Source organism: Tarenaya hassleriana, unplaced genomic scaffold (genome assembly GCF_000463585.1).
Source record: "Tarenaya hassleriana unplaced genomic scaffold, ASM46358v1 Cleome2, whole genome shotgun sequence".
NCBI classification, from domain to species: Eukaryota; Viridiplantae; Streptophyta; class Magnoliopsida; order Brassicales; family Cleomaceae; genus Tarenaya; species Tarenaya hassleriana.
Genome location: NW_010965372.1, coordinates 4,002,489 through 4,023,335, shown reverse-complemented (window position 1 = coordinate 4,023,335; position 20,847 = coordinate 4,002,489). Strand labels below are relative to the sequence as shown.

At 37.0% G+C, this 20,847-nt stretch overlaps 3 protein-coding genes across 5 annotated transcripts; 2 read left to right on the top strand and 1 right to left on the bottom strand.

Moving 5' to 3' along the window:
• The first annotated feature begins 1,209 nt into the window (after positions 1-1,209).
• On the top strand, positions 1,210-3,015 carry LOC104812132 (cytochrome P450 CYP736A12-like). The gene is made up of 2 exons (XM_010539134.1): positions 1,210-1,936; positions 2,079-3,015. The coding sequence occupies exons 1-2, from the start codon at positions 1,241-1,243 to the stop codon at positions 2,745-2,747; spliced, it is 1,365 nt and encodes a 454-aa protein (XP_010537436.1). The 5' UTR covers positions 1,210-1,240; the 3' UTR covers positions 2,748-3,015.
• A 2,910-nt stretch (positions 3,016-5,925) lies between these two features.
• On the top strand, positions 5,926-10,198 carry LOC104812131 (gastric triacylglycerol lipase-like). Of its 2 annotated transcripts, none has more exons than XM_010539132.2 (9): positions 5,926-6,339; positions 6,846-7,019; positions 7,125-7,521; positions 7,608-7,894; positions 7,989-8,057; positions 8,167-8,223; positions 8,624-8,676; positions 8,773-8,848; positions 8,996-10,198. In XM_010539132.2, exons 1-9 carry the CDS (start codon positions 6,299-6,301, stop codon positions 9,933-9,935), a joined length of 2,094 nt encoding a protein of 697 aa, XP_010537434.1. In that variant the 5' UTR covers positions 5,926-6,298; the 3' UTR covers positions 9,936-10,198. The 2 variants fall into 2 exon arrangements, with proteins under 2 accessions (XP_010537434.1, XP_010537435.1); XM_010539133.2 differs by having other exon boundaries at positions 5,952-6,339; positions 6,841-7,019.
• Positions 10,199-14,115: 3,917 nt separating this feature from the next.
• Positions 14,116-20,275, bottom strand: LOC104812130. 2 transcript variants are annotated; one of them, XM_010539131.2, is made up of 15 exons: positions 19,964-20,275; positions 19,064-19,154; positions 18,816-18,900; positions 18,515-18,599; positions 18,210-18,279; positions 17,475-17,544; positions 16,799-16,844; positions 16,449-16,698; positions 16,166-16,371; positions 15,932-16,006; positions 15,259-15,328; positions 15,000-15,080; positions 14,800-14,879; positions 14,409-14,532; positions 14,117-14,305 (listed from the first exon to the last, which is right to left on the bottom strand). In XM_010539131.2, exons 1-14 carry the CDS (start codon positions 20,077-20,079, stop codon positions 14,451-14,453), a joined length of 1,407 nt encoding a protein of 468 aa, XP_010537433.1. In that variant the 5' UTR covers positions 20,080-20,275; the 3' UTR covers positions 14,117-14,305; positions 14,409-14,450. The 2 variants fall into 2 exon arrangements, with proteins under 2 accessions (XP_010537432.1, XP_010537433.1); XM_010539130.2 differs by having other exon boundaries at positions 14,116-14,532.
• Between the last annotated feature and the right edge of the window lie 572 nt (positions 20,276-20,847).

The following is a 20,847-nucleotide window of genomic DNA, read 5'->3' as shown; positions in this document are numbered from 1 at the left end:
CCGGTCCGGTTTGACCTAACCGGTCAACTGTTGACCAATTTTGGTCAATGGTTTGACCTGACCGACCTAAACCGGTTCGATTGAAAAATTGAACCGGGTTTAATTACTCAATCGGATTTAAACCGGCTAAACCGGTTTAAACCGAAAACCCTAATTTCGGAATGCGGAAGCCGCCGAGTCACCCGAGTCAACCCGGTGGTTGACTCACCCCGATTCTCCGACTCAACCGCGACTCGGCGAGTCACGGCCAATTTCGCCGGAAAATCGCCGGTTCTCCACCGGTTTTTACCCAGAAACCCTAGATCTAACCGCACACAGGCACAACTTACCTCCTCGGGCTCTGAACTCGGCTGATTGACTCAGCTCGAGTTAGATCCGAAACTTACCGATCTTCGTCCCACCGGTCTGAGCTCCGTCACAGGATCTTTCACCGCCGATCTGACCTTCTGACCTTCAATCTCTCTGTTCCGAGCCCTGAAACACTCGAAAGAAACATCAGAACGCTCAGATCTAAAACCACCGAGACTCAGACTTACCTGGATGACCGAGACGCCGCCGAAATCCACCGAATCGCACTTCAACCAGGCTCTGATACCACTTGTAGTGGATTATCGACCGATCCCTCACCGTAACCTCTCCGATCTACACTCGTTTGATCAGAAAGAAAGAGGAGACAGAGGTTTACGAGTTCAGCACCGAGCATAAAGCTCGGGCCTACGTCTCGGGAAGAGGAAGCCGCGTTTAGTAGCTAGGGTTACAACCGACCGGAACCACCGGACACCGCCGGAACGGCGCCGGAGACCACGAGCTATGCTCGCCGGACGAGAGAGAGTCTCTCGACCGAAAACACACGCAGAACCGTTCGAATGAGAACAACCTTGAAACCCTTAGGGTTTCATTTACTAAATTAAGAAAAGACCAGAATGCCCCTCCGTGTTTTTCAGAACCTCTGCTTCATCTGGAGGCTTTGAGAGCTTCTACACAATACCGAGGGTTTTGCTCAAGACTCCACATCCTGTTTATACATATGTTTTTCCATCAAGAAGAAAATGACAAGCAATTTAAATATTCATTATAATAAGATTTTCCTCATGCATCGCATGATTGGATTCCTCGTCATGCAATTTAATGAACAACTGTCTCATCCTCGAAATAAAATTCTTTTTAAGTAGAGCTCCCGTTGGTTTCTCCTAAGCTAAACCTCAGGGATCTTAGAAACAAAAAGGCTAAATAAACCACAATGTCTCTCTTAGCCCTCGTCCTAATTCTCTTGGCCCTTCTTGGATCCGTCGGTTGCCTCTTTCCAAAGCTATCACGGCGCGGAGCTTCTAGAACCTTAGGGAAACTTCCACCGGGTCCACGTGGCCTGCCGGTCATCGGACATCTCCACATGTTGGGGGAACTCCCACACCAAACCTTAACCCACTTATCCAATATATACGGACCCATCATGTCCATCAAGCTCGGAGGTGTCCGAACCATCGTTGTCTCGTCTCCACGCGCCGCCGAGCTCTTTCTCAAGACCCACGACCACGTTTTCGCTGCCCGCCCTAAAACTCAAGCATCCAAGATCTTCTTCAATGGATCCAAGGCCGTGACCCTAACTCCGTACGGTTCGCGCTGGCGAAATGTACGGAAACTCTATGTCGTTCATCTCCTAAACTCGTCTAAGATCGAACAGTTTAAACCAATCAGAACAGAAGAGATTGGTGTGACGATGAATCGTCTCAAAACCGCAGCGGAGAAGAATGAGGTAGTGAATGTCAGTAAAATATTGATCGAGCTTTTCGAGAATTTGGTGTATAGGATGGTTTTTGGACGTGGTAAAAACGATGACGACACGAGGCTTAAAGAGCTTGTGGAGGAGGCTGTGTCAATCTCAGGAGTTTTCAATATTTCGGATTATTTTCCTTTACTTGCTCCCTTGGATCTTCAGGTAATTTCATGTGTCGCTTCCAAATAAGTTTCTTTTATTTCGTTGCATTTTTATTTTTTTTATTTGGGTTTGTTTATATATTTATAATAATATATAGATGTTTGGATGTCGTAAAGTATTTATCTGTGCACTATATGTTTAGGGTTTAGCTCGAAGGATGAAACAACTAAGTCAGTCAACAAACATAATATTTGAAAAGATCATCGAAGAACATGAACAGCAAAAAGACCACAAGTCCAAGGACGACAAGGACTTCGTGGATGTACTTCTGTCTTTGGAGAATCAATCCATGGACCCACAAGACAAAAATTCAGAAATAATCGATAGATCCCATGTTAAAGTAATATTACTAGACATGGTTGGAGCAGCACTCGAGACCTCTGCAAAGACGATCGAATGGATCTTTTCAGAGATCTTGAAGAACCCTCGTGTCATGAAAAAACTACAAGAGGAGTTAGAAACTATCATTGGAACGGATAGGATGGTACAAGAAAGTGATTTACCAAAGCTGACATATTTGGATATGGTTATAAAAGAAGGTCTTAGGTTACATCCCATTGGACCCCTCTTGGTTCCTCATGAATCTATGGAAGATGTTTGGGTTGATGGATTCTACATACCGAAAAAATCGCGAGTATTGATTAACGTCTGGTCTATAGAAAGAGATCGTGGTGTGTGGGGAGATAACACCGAAGAGTTCTATCCCGAGAGATTTGAAAATGACAATATTGATATTCAAGGTTTAGATTTCAGACTTATTCCTTTTGGTTCGGACGAAGAAGATGTCCCGGTATGCATATGGGAATATTGAACGTGAGGCTTGTCTTAGCTCATTTGGTGCATTCCTTTGATTGGAAGATGCCTGATGGAATGGTTCACGAAGAGATTGACATGGATGAGAGGTTTGGACTTACAGTTGGACGAGCAAATAATGTGCTTGCAAGGCCAATCTATCGTTTGAATTATTAGAAGTTGCATATCGCTTATGTATCAATTTAAAATAAAATAAATAAAGCTTTGAACAAGTTTGATGTTGTATCTTTGTTAGAGCCATGTAAATTTCTTTTTATAATAATTACAAGGAGACAAAAATTTCTTTTTTGTCAATAAGAAATATGAAAATCTTTACCATATTTTAAGTTTTTTATGATTCGAAAGTTCACCAAATTTTCGGGGTGAATTACATTTTTTAAAAATTCGAAAGAAAGATTGAATAAATTAATGTCTTCGGGAACCTGAGTGAAACTATGCTTTACATGTTCAATGCTTGGGTGCCACATCTTGAAGTTGATTAGGGTGTGAACATTTTTTTTAGCCATCTTTGCATTACCTGATTATTGGATGGAAACGAATAAATCGTTTTTAACTTGTTGAATCATTTTGTTATATTGCATGAAAAATATTGAATCATTTTTAAATTCATCAACTGAAAATTTTAAAATATTTTTTCATCAATTTAAATTAAATAAGTCTGAAATCTCTATATATATCGAATAACACCATTAACCACTTGCAACCATAATTATTTAAATAAGAAATTATTATTACAATTATTTTTGGAGGAATTTTAATCATTTACTACTTAACATAATAATGTTCATATAAGATGGTTTATTTCTAATATTAATTTAATAAGAACATTGTTATTTTCTAGACAATAAATACATTGTTTCCAAATAAACGTTATGACTTTTAGAGAATCCAACTTTTACCAATTTGGTTGAGACTGTTGAGTTGTGATTAATGGGCTTTATGATTTTCCTACATATGTTTTTGCGAGCGTTTGAATTTTTTTTTTTTAAATACAAAAGCATATTTGCCATAAAAAAAATAAACTTCTCTTAATGTGCATTGAAAATTATATTTTGATTTTATTGGAGGATAAGTCGCGCGACATCATTCAAAGGTGGTAGACAATAATATGGCACAAAACATTTTCGCTCAGTGGGATTAAATTTTGTTACATAGTTTATTTGTATAAATATCAATCTCTTCTTATTTGAATCAGTAAAGCAAGATAATTTTTTCCTTAAATTCTATTTGAATTTTCTAAATTCGATATATATTGTATAAAAGTACGTAGAGATTTAGCCGATGGCTTCTTTCTTTGATTTATTATATCATTTATTTTTCAATTAAGATTTCACAAAATTAATGTAATTTGATTCCATTTCACGAGATAACAAAAATTCTAAACATCTATAAAAACTTAGAACCCTATGGAAAAAAAAATCGTAAGTGCTGCTATATCCTTTTATTACCAATTTTTTTGTCCACATGGTGTGTCTCTATCTTACATGTCAATATACTAAAAATTTGTTAGACGTTATTAATATATATATATATATATATATATATATATGAATTTTCAAATTTCTTTAGCAAAGTCAGATTAATTTTAAAAATATTGACATATTTTGCCATCGTCAATTCTCCTATTTTAATCTTATATTAAATTGGATCAATATTTCCAAGTGGATAGGTAAAACTACACGAGTAATAAAACTAATTCAAATTATATTGGGCTGTTATGGTTTTAAATTAAATTAATAAAATTCGAAGTAAATATAAAAAATAATTTTAAAATCAGTAATAATACGAATCCTTGCAAAATTTAAAATTTAAATCTAAATCTAATTGGAATATAACCTATGTCAATTTTAAAAAATAAAACAAATATAAGTCGTTTAAAACGGAAAACATTCCAATTCTAATTAAATGCTCCTTATTATTATTACTAGTATTTTTTTTCTTTATTATTTTCCATTAGATATCTTCCAAAAAAAAAAAAGTAAACTGCATTTGTCCATTCGTGTTTAATGCGAATGATCGAGTCCCATGCCCCTAACCCCACCCTTTGTGATACTGCAAACGTCGTTTTGATTTTTTTTTTTTAGAGATTACCAAAGCAATTAATTGTTAGACTCCGTAGGGCCAAAGCAAGTTTGACTTTATGATTTTTTTTTATTTAAAAAAAGGTGCAACTAAACGATTAATGATAAAAATAAAATAAAATTCACGTGGTGGAATTTGGAGTGGGGATGGACCCGAAAAATCCAAATTAAAGATATCAAAGAGATTAGTGTAATAAATTAGGATAGTTAGCGATGAGAATCTAGAAATTTGGATTCGGGTTCTCGTCTATCCGTATGTTATACTTTCGAAGTGAATTGGAATTACCAAAATATCCTAGATTTTAACGATATTTACAGAAAAGATAGTGTTAATCCTAAAAAAAAACACTAGCATTTGAAAAAAATGTGTTCGAAAGATTTTTTGCCCATCTTTATCAGTTGAGCCAATGAATTTTTAAGTGATTAATCTTGCTATTTTATAAGCATTTTATTACATATTAATCGCATTTTTAAAAAAAGTGAAATATTAAGAACTGAAACAAAACAAAATATTTAAATTATTTTATTGCTTTACTTTTTAGGCAATTTTACGAAAACAAAAATATGGAAAAACAAATCCAAAATTTAGGATCTGGTTCATACAAAAAGAAAAGAAAAAAGGCGTTACGCGCCATGCATGGAAATTATCGCCCAGATTCCAATAAACACATTGTTTTGGAAATTCTTTTTATGAACAAAAAAACAGAAAAAGAAAGTATAAAAAAAAACGAAATAGATCGGTGACACGTGGACGGTGTTAGATCGAGGCGACTGGATCTCTTCACCCAGATTTTTTCTTTTTTATTTATTTTTTTTATATCATTTTGGTTTGCCTTTTTTTTCGTATATCTTATCCATCAATGATTGACAATCGTGGTCGTCCACGTCACATCGTCGTCATCAACGGTCCGAAACAAAGATCTTCATATCCACGATTTTTAGAATTATGTTTTTTAAATGTTTGAAATTATTAGAGATTTAAAAAAATAGGACAAAAGGTGTAGCTTCTCCGCCACTTAAGACTTACGTGTAATGTCTCCATCTCCGCATGCAAAATCCAATTGATGATACATTCAATTCCATCCAATCATTCTCGTCCACGTGTCACCCACTGGTCTCCTCACCGACCTTCCTGTGGACGGCAAGAATCGGCGACGTGCCCTAATTTATCGGATTCATCGAAATTTTAAAAACATTCCGATTCCCGATTGCGGCTTTCGATCTTGCGGGTCTCTCTCGATCTCCGTCTTGGGTTTTCGGCCTCCTACATCGCATGCGATTTCGAATATTTTCTCTCGAAGCAACAAGGACCAGAGTCTTTCTGAGAATCTTGCTTTCCTTTGGTGGATTGGATTTTTTCCCGTTGTCGTTTTCCAGGAAAATTTCTGGGTATTAGCGAGAAAAATCCGGGTTGGATTTCCCCCCCCCCATAAAGGTCTGTTTTTATTTTTGAATTTGGGAGGAAATCATGCAAAGGATCGTCGACAACGCCCTCGCTGTAACCAAAGAGTGAGTCTCTATCTCTCTCTGATGCGTGCATGCACGTCACTGATATGACGATCTCTTAATCTGATGTGCGTTTACAGATGTTGGTTCCTTAGTTCGAATGCAACTAATCTGCTTGAGGTTCTGTCTTTGTATCGGGTCTCAGTATATTTGATTTTGACTTTCTGATTTCGCCGGATCTCGTTTTGTGGCGAAAGATGCCTTTTTGGGAATTGTCTTTTGGTATGCCAAATTAGTAGGTTTAGTATCTGTTTTATTCAATTGCTTCATCGTTATCTCTTATGATGGTTGTAGTAAATTTCTTCGAATTAGTGGTAGATTTTTTTCTAGTTTTGTGGGGATTTTCATTGTTGTTCCTTCAAAGCTTGTTCATTGGTTTCTGATTTGAGTTGTGGACTTTTGGTTTCACTGTATTGGTTTGTCCTCTCGTAGGATGTTCGTTTTGGCTTCTCCTGTCCTAAAGACGTAAGCTAACTACGCATTTGATCGGATTTTGGCTTTTAGTGCAGGTCAGTGAAAACTCTGACATACGAATGGTTGAACAACATCGCTAGATTCATAAATGGAGCTTCTGCACTTCTCTTGACCATTCTCCCGGGCAAGGCTAACATTCTCGAAGGACTTCATGGATGGGAACTCAGGCCTACATTTCGTGGACCGCGTTTTCCCCGGTGGATGCATAAGTAAAATTCCTGAATCCTTTGATGATATATCTTCGTTTATAGATTTTTGACCCGTGTAGTGATTCCCTTAATGGTATTCTCTTCTTGTTTCTGTGTTTTTTGCAGTGGGGTCTCTTCCTTCAACCAGTTCATCCACGAGCTCTCTGTGGATTCTGATACTTCAAGCTTGGATTATTCTTCTGGGGAAGATAGTGATGGCATGTATCCTGCATCACCATCATCTCATAGCTCACGTCTCTCGTGGGCTAGTATTTCTGCGAATTATGAAAGCCATTGGACTGATTGGATTACCTCAATACTCTGGTGGCTCTTACTGCCTGCTCGAATAATGCTATGGATACCCTTATATATGTTGCAGCTACTCTATAGGCGCAGTTCAAGAACGCCTATGAGTCCCGGGAGGAACCGCCATTCTTCGAGAACGGGTTTTAGCAAAACGAACTCAGCGAAAGAGCATCATGTCCCTAATCGGACTACTGATAGAAGACGCGGAGTAATTGAGGTTTGTGGGTGTGCTTACTAATATCTATTATTTTCGTTGTCCTTATTTTTCTTTTAACTCCTCTTCATGCTTCATATGCTTTGCAGGATCTTCATCTTGCTATAGAGATCTTCATAGAGACAATCTTCGATTTTTTCCACAAGGCTGCTCATCTTATTCTTTCTCCATCAGAAGCTTGTAGAATAGTGTTTTCATGGTTCTCTTCTCCTAGTAGCAGTCCTAAAGGAGCCTATGATGACGATTCAGATGACGAAACTGTACAGACTGCCACTCTCGGAGAGAGTAATCCATCTCCTACAGAAAGGACCACAAGCTTATACAACTCTATGAACACAGATACTCGGACGTGTAAAGACGTCATAACAGAGCTAGGGTAGGGCAGTTTAGATGTTACGTTCTTTTTTTTCCTTTTATTTCTCAATTTGATCTTTTGGGTAAGTTTATTAAATTTTCTAATCATAATATAGGTACCCATATGAAGCTATCCATGTTATAACCTCTGATGGATACGTGCTTCTCTTGGAAAGGATACCGAGGTATTTCAATGTGGCTTATTTGTTTCTTTTATCTTGCCTCCGTGAATCATAATCTGTTTCACTTTCTCTTTGAGCATGTCATCATTGCTTTCTCTTCATGTTTTTGCAGACGAGATGCGCGGAAAGCTGTCTATTTGCAGCATGGGGTTTTGGATTCTTCCATGGGGTGAGTTTCATCATATGGTTCATTCCAAGTTTTACTTTTTAATCTTGGGTTCATAGCATATGTGCACGCAAACACATTTGCCGGCTTGCTTCTTCTAAATCTCAAAGGCGAAATTCTTTGCATAGTCTGTTCTTCTAAAGACGAATGACTAAAGGTTTAAGTTTGCCTTCATTTGTTTGCTTGTGTGTTTGATTTGGACATAAGAATAGTTTACGACTTTGGCAATATCTTTGGTGGTATTAGAAAAAGGCGATATGCCGCCTTCTTTCATTTTAGCTTGTATAGAACACCTCGTTTACCTCGTGTATGGGCTGTCTCATAATTAATCGAGCAATTTTCTGTACGTTTTCGTGAGTAAAGAACATTATTTTCTCGTTTCTTAATCGTTTTTCGTCGTCAGGTGGGTGTCTAATGGGGTTGTTGGATCTCCTGCCTTTGCTGCATACGACCAAGGTATGTGCCTCTACTCCTTCCAATTTTTTTTTCAGTTAATCTTTATTCTTCATATGTTGCAAGAATTGTCGTACTCTGCCCTTTGTTTTTTGACAGGCTATGACGTTTTCCTCGGGAACTTTCGGGGTTTGGTTTCGAGAGAACATGTCGACAAAAACATATCCTCGAGAGAGTGAGTTCTGAATTTGAAGTTCACTTCCTCGTTTTTTCTGTCTTCTGAAATGAAATGCTTCATAAAATGCTTATGGATGCCATTTCTTGTATAGTTTGTTTATTATTGACGAGTGAAACATGTTTAGCGGAAAATGTTATGTTGCAGATACTGGCGGTACTCCATCAACGAGCACGGAATTGAGGATATCCCTGCAATGATAGAGAAAATCCACGAAATCAAAACTGCGGAACTCAAGCTCTGCCAATCTAATGCCGACGAGGAAGTGAACGAGGAGCAACCATATAAACTCTGTGCGATCTGTCACAGTCTAGGCGGGGCTGGGATTCTGATGTACGTTATTACACGCAGAATCGAAGAGAAGCCACACCGACTCTCGAGGCTAATCTTGCTCTCGCCTGCCGGGTTTCATGATGACTCGAACTTCGTCTTCATGTTGATCGAATACATATTCCTCTTCTTTAGCCCCATATTAGCCCGTCTCGTGCCTGCCTTCTATATCCCTACGAGATTCTTCCGGATGCTTTTGAACAAACTAGCCCGGGACTTCCATAACTACCCCGCTGTTGGTGGGCTCGTCCAGACTCTGATGAGTTACGTTGTCGGCGGGGACAGCTCGGACTGGGTCGGGGTCTTGGGTTTGCCTCATTACAACATGAACGACATGCCTGCTGTCTCTTTCCGGGTGGCTCAGCATCTCGCCCAGATGAAGCACAGCGGAAGGTTCAGGATGTTCGATTACGGGAGCCCGTCGACCAACATGGAGATTTACGGGTCCCCCGAACCGCTGGACCTAGGAGAGTATTACGGGTTCATCGACGTGCCTGTGGACCTGGTAGCTGGTCGGAAGGACAGGGTGATCCGTCCATCGATGGTACGAAGGCATTACAGGCTGATGAATGAGGCAGGGGTCGATGTGTCGTACAACGAGTTCGAGTACGCGCATCTGGATTTCACGTTCTCCCACCGCGAAGAGCTGCTAGCCTACGTTATGTCGAGGTTGTTGCTGGTGGAACCGATGCCTGTCGGAAAGAGACAGAGCAGTCAAAAGGGCATGAAGTTGAAGAAGAAGAAGGAAGGGCTGTGAACACTGATCATCGTCGTGTTGTGTCTGAAGGCTAGTGTACATATATGTGATGTGAATCAGGTCTCCTGGTGAAATTTTAGTGCAAGGGTTCAAGTTTTACTTAGCATATATATATATACATATATATATATGAAACCCATTTGGTAATATGCAGCGCTTGTGTGGGAGACTATAGCTTTTGATTGTATGGTGAGAGGAGAGGAGAGGGTCTGAAACCTTGTGGGTTTTTTTTTTAAATAAAAAATTTTAATGTCTTTCAGAGATATTTGACCATACTATATTTTTAAATGCATTTTATTATTATTCGTTATTGAAATTGCTTTTTTTTTTTATAACGAGTTGGGATAATTGTGTGTATATTTATATCCTCATAATAAGTGGTGGACTAAATAAACATAACAACATCCAGTTTGGTTGGTTGGTAGCACCGAAAAAGTGCAAAAAGAAAAAAGACACAAAAAAATGGATCCACCTCAAATAAAAATTAAAATAAAAAAATTCTATATATGTTTTGATTTCAAAGTGTGTATTATGTATGTGTAGTCATCGAAGAGAGAATACCTCCCGAATGAGACTTGTCGAATGTAGCAGCGATCGATGGCAACAATTTCTCATGAACTATATAATTCATGTGTTATAAATTGATATATCATATTTATTTTCATGTGGTTATATATCAACGGTTCCGTACTAGAAGAATAACACATGAATTGAAAAGGAACCGAACAAGGAAAATTCCGTGGCTATAAGGCCAATATTTTCTTCTGTTAAAAGAAGTAAACTCGCCCTTTCTACTTTCTAGGGCTATATATATGTGTGTATATAATATATGAATAAAATAAAACCCTAGAGAGAGAGCTCGTCCCCTTTAGACGAGACATGCACCATGCAAGTCACGTGAATTTCACGTGCACCGATGCCCCAATGCCCTACAAATGATGAAACCAAACCAGCTAATGTTTTCTGTTTCGTGTTACTTTTCAATCAACATGGAGCCATTGCCTTTGGAAACATATATACTCCCACATTTATTCGGGAAAACTTTTTTTTCCCTCACATTTTATTCAATGGGTTTTTTTTATAATATGTGATTTGCCAAGAGTGGGGTTCGAACATGGGTAGGGTTCAACGATGCATTAAGCTTTATTTGTCGTTACCATAGTTTTATTATGAAAAAAAATATCGGAATTGGCTTTTGCAAACCCTCTTTTAAATTTTTATGTTTTTACTTTGATATGATAAAAAAAAAGATTAAAATCCGGTTCGAAGAATTGTAGGATAGAGATTTCCCAATGTTATAAACAAAAAAAAGTTCAAGAAAAAGAGAGAGATAGAAGAGATTGATAATATCCATATACAATGGATAGGACAATGGATAGGGGGCCAAAAGAGCAACAAAGAAAAATCATATATATATATATTGTGACTGAAAACTATACATGAATCTCAATTTTCCTATATAAAAAAACCTTCCTTTAGTTTCTTTCTTAAAATTTTTATACTTATGTCCGAAATTGTCTATTTATTATATCTCTACTACAGCCACAATTTTCGTGTGGATGTGGATTCTTACTCCCTAGTATAACCATGTTGTTATCATTCATTTCATGAAAACACGAAAAATAGAAAATATACTGTTATGATCGAAATTATACCTAAATATTTTGGAGATACAAACAAATTCGATATGATATGGTATATCTATTAAAAATAAAATGCGGAAATTAAAAAGAGAGAATAGAAGAGAAAAATAAAATAAAGAACACTTTTATTACTACATCTCTTCTTCTTGTTATTTTACAATGAGTATAACTCATCTATTTATAAGAAACAACTATAAAATAATTAAAGAAAGAATTTTACAAAGAAATAATATATGATGGAAACAAATAAATTAAGAGATAATTGACACAATTATCATTATTTGTTAATTGATTTTGTATCTTTAATTTCTCTCAATCATCCTCATAATCATTTCTAACCAATTTCAATCTTCTTAAATATATATTTGTTTCCTCATTTCAACATTCCCTCTCAAGATTGACTTAGAGATAATGCAAAAAGTCAATCTTGGAAAGAATACCTGAAATAATTCAAAAACTCGATGAGTAATTCATTGTTAATAAAATGATCCATAGATACCAATCAGGTTCTTGAGAGTTTTGATCCATCTTCAAATCAGTTCGTTTGATCATGGAATTCTGCCTTTATCTCCTTTTGTCATAGCACTTCGCTTGATCTTGAAGCTTTTTGTGGCTTTGATTCCTTTTGTCATAGCACCTCGTTTGATTCTGGATTTTGCTTCACTTCAAACCACTTGGATATTTGGATATATGAATATTAAGAACTCAAAAATAAAGAGAGTAGAAAATAAAAACTAAGAAAATATATAGATTAGATCGTAACGCTGCTCTGATACCATATTGAAAAATAAAATGCGGAAATTAAAAAGAGAGAATAGAAGAGAAAAATAAAATAAAGAACACTTTTATTAGTACATCTCTTCTTCTTGTTATTTTACAATGAGAATAACTCATCTATTTATAAGAAACAACTATAAAATAACTAAAGAAAGAAATTTACAAAGAAATAATATATGATGGAAACAAATAAATTAAGAGATAATTGACACAATTATCATTATTTGTTAATTGATTTTGTATCTTTAATTTCTCTCAATCATCCTCATAATCATTTCTAACCAATTTCAATCTTCTTAAATATATATTTATTTCCTCATTTCAACACTATCATAGTAATAATAGTAATAATAATAATAACAATAATAGTAATAATAAATGTTGTATCGCATTGGAATCACATCATTTGATAGACCCAATTGATTATAATGTAAAAAAAGACACTCCAAATGTTTTTACATTGGATTAGTTGTGTACCTTCAAGCATGACCCCTAAGTTACTATATCGTTAAGTGAACATCATGAAGATAACCCAAAATTGGTAGTTCAACCGGTGAAATGAGCGCAAAACGTCTATTTTACCCCGAATTCGAACCTCAAATTTAGAGAGAAAGCATCTATTCTAAATCATTTGGTTGGCTTCCAGCCTTGTAATTAGTTAGTGTTTTAATTGGTCCAGACGATCATGAAGATAAATGAGGCAAAATAAAAGGTAGGAGGATATAACTGGTTGTGTCCAACACAACGAAGTTTGTTTTGTACTTGTCATTCGTCCAAATTATCACACATTTTTTATATATATTTTTTTGTACCTTTTGTTTTTCCTAAATTATATGCAAAGACATGAATGAGACTGAAGAATCACGTACTGACAGTAAATCTAATGGTCAGAAATACGGAACAAATAACGATCATAAACTCGCCGTACCCTCTTCTTCTTGCGTATAAATACGGGAGAAAACATTGTGAATTGGCTCTTATAGGAATCTTCTTTTCTTTCTCTGTAATTACTTTGTTTTTTGTCCTCTGCAACAAATTAAGAGGAGTTTCATAAAAGGAGCAAGAGATGATGCTTCATCACCCGTATCAATTAAGAAGAGGAGAGACAAAGCTCGTGTCTTCGAGAAGAAGGTTTTCATGTAGAGCATTTGGTGAGTTCCTCAAGGAAGAAAGGGCAAGGCTTTACATCATCAGGAGATGCGTTGCCATGCTTCTTTGTTCGCATGACTAACGGATTTTACCTCAATTTCAAAACGTATAATCGATCAAATCGCCCGTCCAGACACACATATAGATCGATAATTCCGTACTTTTTGTATTATTTGTTCTACAAAGGGGGAGTCCTAAGTCTCTTTCTTGGTAAGAGAGTTTCGGTTTCGTTTCATTTTCCGGGAACCTGATGATACCGTTTGTGATGAATACATGTTATTGTACCGAGCTCGACTGTTATATAAAACGATATGTGAATAGGGCATATTGATTTGTTATGTATCCTGTGAATGTGATTTTTACATTTCATTCTATAAAAAAACATTGGTTTGACCCTCGAATCTTTTTGAGTTGTCAGACACTGAAAAGGTCGATTTTTTTTTAAACGGTCGGGGTTCTAAAATGTTATAAAATTCGATTTTTGATATCCAAAGCCAACAATAGTGAAAATGGATTTTAGGACCAAGTGACCAAGATACACGTTTGCCCATATGCCCAAACTACATCAAACAGCTAATGAATTAGATAAAAATAGAAACCAAAACTCAAAAAAAAAAAAAAAAAAAAAACTCTTAAAGAGGAAAGGGGAAAGGGAATTACAGATATACAAACCTAATTGCTACCACAGGTTTGCATGCAAGACAGATCTTATACAACTGACTTCTGTTGGACCTACACTTCCACCTATACTCCTTTTTCCTTTATAAAACAGCATCATAGTCATGCTGTATTTTTTTTATGCTGATTCAGACAAGACAAAATAAACTGATTCATCAGCATTCAGAGACCGGAAGAAGAAGAAAAAAAACCCGCGAAAGACGCGAGTAAAAGGAGTGTATCACACCTCTTTACAATTCCACCCGAAGAGATCGGAGGAAGTTAGACGTTAAACATCATATACAGGGAGTCGTTCCTGGATGCCCACACGGCAGATTGGGCACTTCTTCTTACACTTGTCTGAACAGTTTCTGGAAAACGAGACATGACAGCAGGTCGTGAAAATATTACGAGAGTCGAACTCGAGGGAATGTGACTCAAAGTAAGAATCGTTTTCCAGATTCAAAACTGTCAAGAAACTCCCTTACGTGTTACCCCATGTCTCAGAATTATCCCCTGGGCTAAGTTACTATGCTAAATGACAGCAGCAGAAAAATGCCTGATATGCCGGTCGAACCCAAATTCTAACTGTCACCACTCCTAGCTTGTAAGAAAAGGTAAATGCACAGATAACATACCTGCAGAGGACACGATGCCTACATGGAAGCAGTACCACGCTGATTTCCGCCTCAAAACAAACCCTACATAGTACTTTCTCCTGAACAGTACACCGAAACATGTTCAGAACCGAGGAACAAAGGCTTTAGCTATGAAAAAAGAAAAAAAAAATTTGCCACGGCATTATGAAAAAAATGTCACGGAGAGAAGCAAACGTTACATTTTGCAGTCGTTCGTACTCCTGCTGGCTAAATTTGGTGATTTCTGTCTGTTCACCAAGTGCTGCTTGCAGTCTCCACACCTGATCAGAGTAAATGCGGTAAAGCTAAGCTAACAACACTTAGCAATAATGAATCCAGAGGACAGATGACTTGACAACAAAGAGAATATAATTGAAATACAAATGAAGGAAAAAACAGAGATAACAGTATAGAGTTGGAAATAAAAATAAAGCATAAGAGCAAAAGAACTGAAATCACCTCCTCAGCAAGATCTTTCTTTGGCATTTTCTTCACTATCTCAGGCGGGTGACCACAGAAAGTATTGTAACTGCACGCATACATGTCAAATATATCATGAAGTCTTCAGCAGGTTCAATAATATAAAACACATCGTTGCTATAATTTCACTTCAGCTTGAGTTGATAGCACTATATCTGCAGAGCAAATAGTCACTCCATCACTGAACACACAAGAGGAAAACAACTAGGGTGACTCACAGAGTTAGAGTGATAAGCAGATTCTCAAGAGGGAAAATATTTGATAACAATTTAGTAGCTAGATTTGTGGTTTTATAACCAGCCTTTCCGTTGCGAGACTAGGAGATTAGTTCTTTATAGCAGAATACATTGCACTCGGCTTTGCCAAGGGACAATTTATCCAAGTTCTCTAGTTTTTCCTTCGTATCAAAATGTTGGAGAAAAAACACCGTGCATCTTCTAGGTTTATCACAACTGAAACTCTGATTTATATTGCGACAATATGCAGATAAGCTCACTATGTTATCTGCTCTCATACACAGGCAAAAAGGATAGACTTTGACAAAGAAAATGACTTTGATTATTTTAAGAGCAAAGAATCAAGGAATGCGCAATACTTCAAATAGTAAATCATTTTTCCGGTTGACTGTATAGAAGGATTTAATTATACTAACCCAGAGTCTTGATCAAAGTACAGTCGAGCCTGATCCTCACAGCTTACTTCATCAATTGACCACCAACCTAGTAGCCTGACCAGGTAGAGCAACAAATGCAAGGTTACTCCTCGTCATGTTATTGTATTAGTGACTCAGTAACCGCAATTGAGTAACTTGAGTTATAGGATGCTTTTTCCTCCAGAAATTTTAACCAACTAAAATCAGAGAAAATGGAAATAAAACAGTTATCACCTTGACCCATGGTGCAAGAAGCCCAAGCAATCATGGGCTCTTGAAGAAAATCTAAAATACAGTCCTGAACCAGTTTCGCCCCGAAGAAGGAGAATAACTTTCTCAATTAGTTTAGATACAGCAAATAGGACACCAGCACCTTGCAACAGGAAAAGTGGACAGAACAGGACCGGAAGGGGTATATATTTGGCACTTTGAGGAGTCCCCTGAAAGTAGAAATCATTATAACGTTTTTAATAAAGGCCAAAAACTGCAACGGTGATATTAGTGACATATTTTGTACCTCTAGATACATGCAAAGGAGAACTTGAAATACGACAAGAGGAACTTTCATAATATGGCCACCAATGTCTTGAGGGCCACAAATTCTATCTTGGTGCCCATCCTCTTCTGAAGCAACAACAAGGCCGCTGTTCCAGTCAAGATATCTATTACTGGTAGAAGAAGACCCGGTTTCTCTGATACATGAGCTTCTATGGATTACTGGATTGGACCATTTTGTACAAACAAGAAAAGCAAAGCACTCAGCAATTCTGCAGGCAAAAGGGTACACAACATTACCTTCCTGATCATTTCGATCAACCTCATAAGGGCAGGCACTTCTAGATAGAAAAACAACAAGAAAAAGCATACCCAAAATTTATGAATAAATCCCACCAGCCCAGTGCAGGTACATCGCCTGTGTGATGTAAATTAAAAGCATGAAGAATAATAACCCAGTTAGAAGAAGTTGAAATGAAGGAACATCAACAACATTCAAAAACTGAATTACACAATCATGGGTGATATGATTTGAATAAGCTAAAAGATATGGCATTATCGACATAGTGAATGCCACAAATGGAATAAGCTATTTCTCAACGTACGAGAGACGTTGCAAGTCAACTCTGTGTGTATGTGTGTGTGTGTGTATAGTATACAAGTGGACTCCATACAATGAGCTTAACCAATCATTACAAGAAACGTGTAATATCTCATAGTTTTCCAGTATCAGAAACTATCTATGACTTTATTCCGTTAATGAAGAAGGGCAGTCCCATAGAGTATTGTAACATTTCTACAGTACCCCCGTGCAATTAGATTCATGAATTTGTATAAGCCACGTTTACAATGATCTTCACTGGATGACTCCACATTTTTAATTTCCTGAGGAAGTTTTCCAATTATTATTTTCAATAGATAGAACAACGTTCTGCAAGAAACATGACGGTCAATTCCATCTAGTGTCCAAGATGTCCTAGATAAAGTAATATACTCGATCGACATTTAGAAAGCAATTTCATCAAGCATTCCAGAGTCAAGCAGTTACCAGACAGCTTAAGGAGGGTAAAGACTGTGGCAGCCACCAAGAACACCATGGAAACCGCAACCCAGAAATGCTGCAGACAAAAACCAAAACCCCATCTGAAATGTTTATTTCTATTAGCAGCTCCTCACCACCGAATAAAAAAAAGCTTCTGAAACCATAAAACATACAAATTTTAGCAAAAAAAAAAGGAACCACAGAACACTATCCCAGCTAACTATTTAAAATTCATGTAACCCAATCACATCAGTCTTGTGATTTCTTCGGAGCATTCAGAAATCTTAATAAAGTTATACATACACTTCAACCAGAGAAAGCAAGTCCTGTTTGGTAATACCAGCTTAGCTAGAGTTTGGTTTCATACTGAACTTTAATTAATACAAAAAATCAAGTCGAAGAAGATTGCCATAAGTATATGCTATTTACCACCTGACGTCTACTACTTCACTTTATCGTCTAAGTTTGGCCTTAAGAATTCCTGATTCAAGTAAATAAGATCCTTTGGAAATGATTCTAAGTAAATCTAGTTTTCTACGAGAACAAAGTGGAATACAAATAAAAATTGTGAACTTTAAATCACACAAAAGGTTAACCAAAATCTAGAAAGGCACACACGGATTAGGCATTTGAAAATGAATAGGACAAAGAGCACATGCCAGACATTAAACCAATTTCTACAAAAAGTATGCTGAGGCCTTAAAGCAGCCAAAATGTAACAAGTACAGCTAGTAAACTTACAGGAAGTGCATCCCATATTGCTTCATCGTTCATGCTTTCATCATCTCCAGGCATCAATGCCTTGCACATTCTGAGAAAAACACAGTAAGTAGAGACATAAAAAGAAGTAGACTAAATCCTTAAAGCAGTTCCAGAAATGTTCAAAACTAGAGAAGCATCATGGGGTCATCACATTTAACCTTTTCGAAAGCCCACATGTATTAGGACTTGCTAGACCAAAGAGCAAATGTATTTGTATTGCAAATGGCTTTAGATGAACTAACGGAATGAAATAATTAGATGATGTACATTCAATATCTGGATACCTGAAATTGTCCACCAGTATAGTTAGTTCAAATGCCAACAGCGGAAGGAAAACGATCTTTAAATTCACAGCTGGCAACCCGTGTACTGTATTGACATAGAAGAGGACAAAAGAGATTAAAGTGAGAGGAAACAAAAGCACCTGTTAATACAACATCAAGAGACTTGCCAAAAAACACAACAGACTCAAAACTACTTAAACTTATTTCCTACCAAACCATATTAAATAGATTATAAGAGCTTTCAAACACCACCAAACAATTCCCTGAATTATGATACGGTCAGTAGGTGCCAGTTATATACCATTTACACTCTCGAGGAATATACAGAGCAGCAATTCGAATGCTACAAGCAATGGTGTCGCCACAATAGCATGGCATGGTGCCCACTGTACACCAAAAAGAATAATTATATGCCGAAATGTCATATAGTATGTAATGGTTATGAACCAGATATCAAATTATATAGTCACCATTTGCTGGAAATTCATGAAAATAAGTTGGGTTGGGTATATTGTGCTAAAGATGGTAAACAAAACGTAACAGACATACATGACGGTTACGCGGAGCTGCCGGAGCAGGAAGCGAGAATCTTCCCCTTGCAACAACGGCATGGAATACCCAAAGAGGAAGAAATATCGCCCTGCATAACCGAATCAGTAAAACAGCAAAATCTATCATTAAGATTGTACTGTAATCCTCTTTTCACCCTTGATTCTGATAATGTAAGCGATAAGGAATATGCAATCCCTTATTATCCACGTTATTGACTTCCATAGATCATATATTCTTTGAAACTCAGCCATCGAGGCATGTAGACAACCTGGAAGGCCACTCTACCCTAGTAGTCACACATGATACCGCCACCATACATATTCAAGTTTTTTTTTTAATTACACTGAGGCTACACAAGAATTTCGCAAAAGCCAATACATTGTATGTACATGGCACTGAAGGGTGCAACCTAAAGTTTTCTTCTACACAATAGCGCATACCTAAAATTGCCTAAAAACGTGATTTTTATTAACTAGAAATTATTAACGTAATTTCCTTGACTATACGAGCATTAATCCCCAATTGGTACAAGGGATCAAAAATTTCGTGGCCAATAACCAATTTTCAACATTCTGGCGGAAAAATTGAGCTTCCATAGGATAGCAGATCCCACAGGGAAGCAAAACCTGATACTTCTATGATTAAAGCCGCGAATTTCTCCAAATATCTAAGCTTTAAGAAATTCAACGGAAAGAAAGGATCTCATTTCGAACCTCGAATTCCGATTCTATGAATTGAGACAGACCAAAGATTGGGAGAATTCCAAACCCTAAAACAAATTTTGATGCATGCCCTCAGAAAACGTACGAAAATCAGACGATTCGGTCATGTACGAAGGCAAAAAAGGGAGAGAGACACAGAGAGAGAGAGAGAGAGAGAGAGAGAGAAAACACAGACCACCAAGAGTAAGAGGCGGTGTGATCGAGCTTGAGCACCAACAAGAGCGTGAAAGAGAAGAGCAAGCTGTGAGCCGCCAGGGCCTGCACGGACTTCAGCACTCTCCGACAACTCATCCTCTCTCCCTCTCTCTCTCTCTCTCTACAGAAGAAGGGTTTCTATTTCTAATCCTCTCTGTGTCTGCATCTCTCCGAGAATCTGCTTTTCTTCGCTTTCGTCAAAAGACGGTAGGTCAGAGATTACGCCATTCGAAAAATGTTCCCAGCTCCTTCTTCTCCATCTCTCTCTCTCTCTCCTTCTGTTCATCGTCGGTTTTTTAATTTAATTTATTTATTAGCTAAAATACAAACGCACTACGTCTGTTTTTTTATTTTTAATTACGGAAAAAAAAATAAAATACGCGTCATTCCGTCACTATGTATCTTCAGAAACTTTGGCAGCAAGCCATGTCGAGCAACACAAGCGCGCTACACGTCACCTTCATCATCCAATCACAATTTAATGGTTTAAATAAATCTTTCTGTGTTTTTTTTTTATATGATATTTTCTTCCAACAGATTTTTTTGGCGATTGTAGAAAACCGATATTTTTCATGTGAAAGCGGATCTAATAGACCACCTGCATAAGATATCCATGACATCATGAGAAACACACACGCATATATATGGTATATTATGTATATGCAACACATTTTGAGATGATATATAACTCCCATATATCATCAAAAGTTATAATGTATTCGAATGAATCCGAAAATAATAATATTCTTCTGAAGTGCTGGTTTTTAGGTGAAACATGATAAAATCATAATATGTTTTATGATTTTCTTTAGCTTCTTTTATAATCAATTTTGGCAAGCAAGTGGGCGGCCCTAATCCAAACGA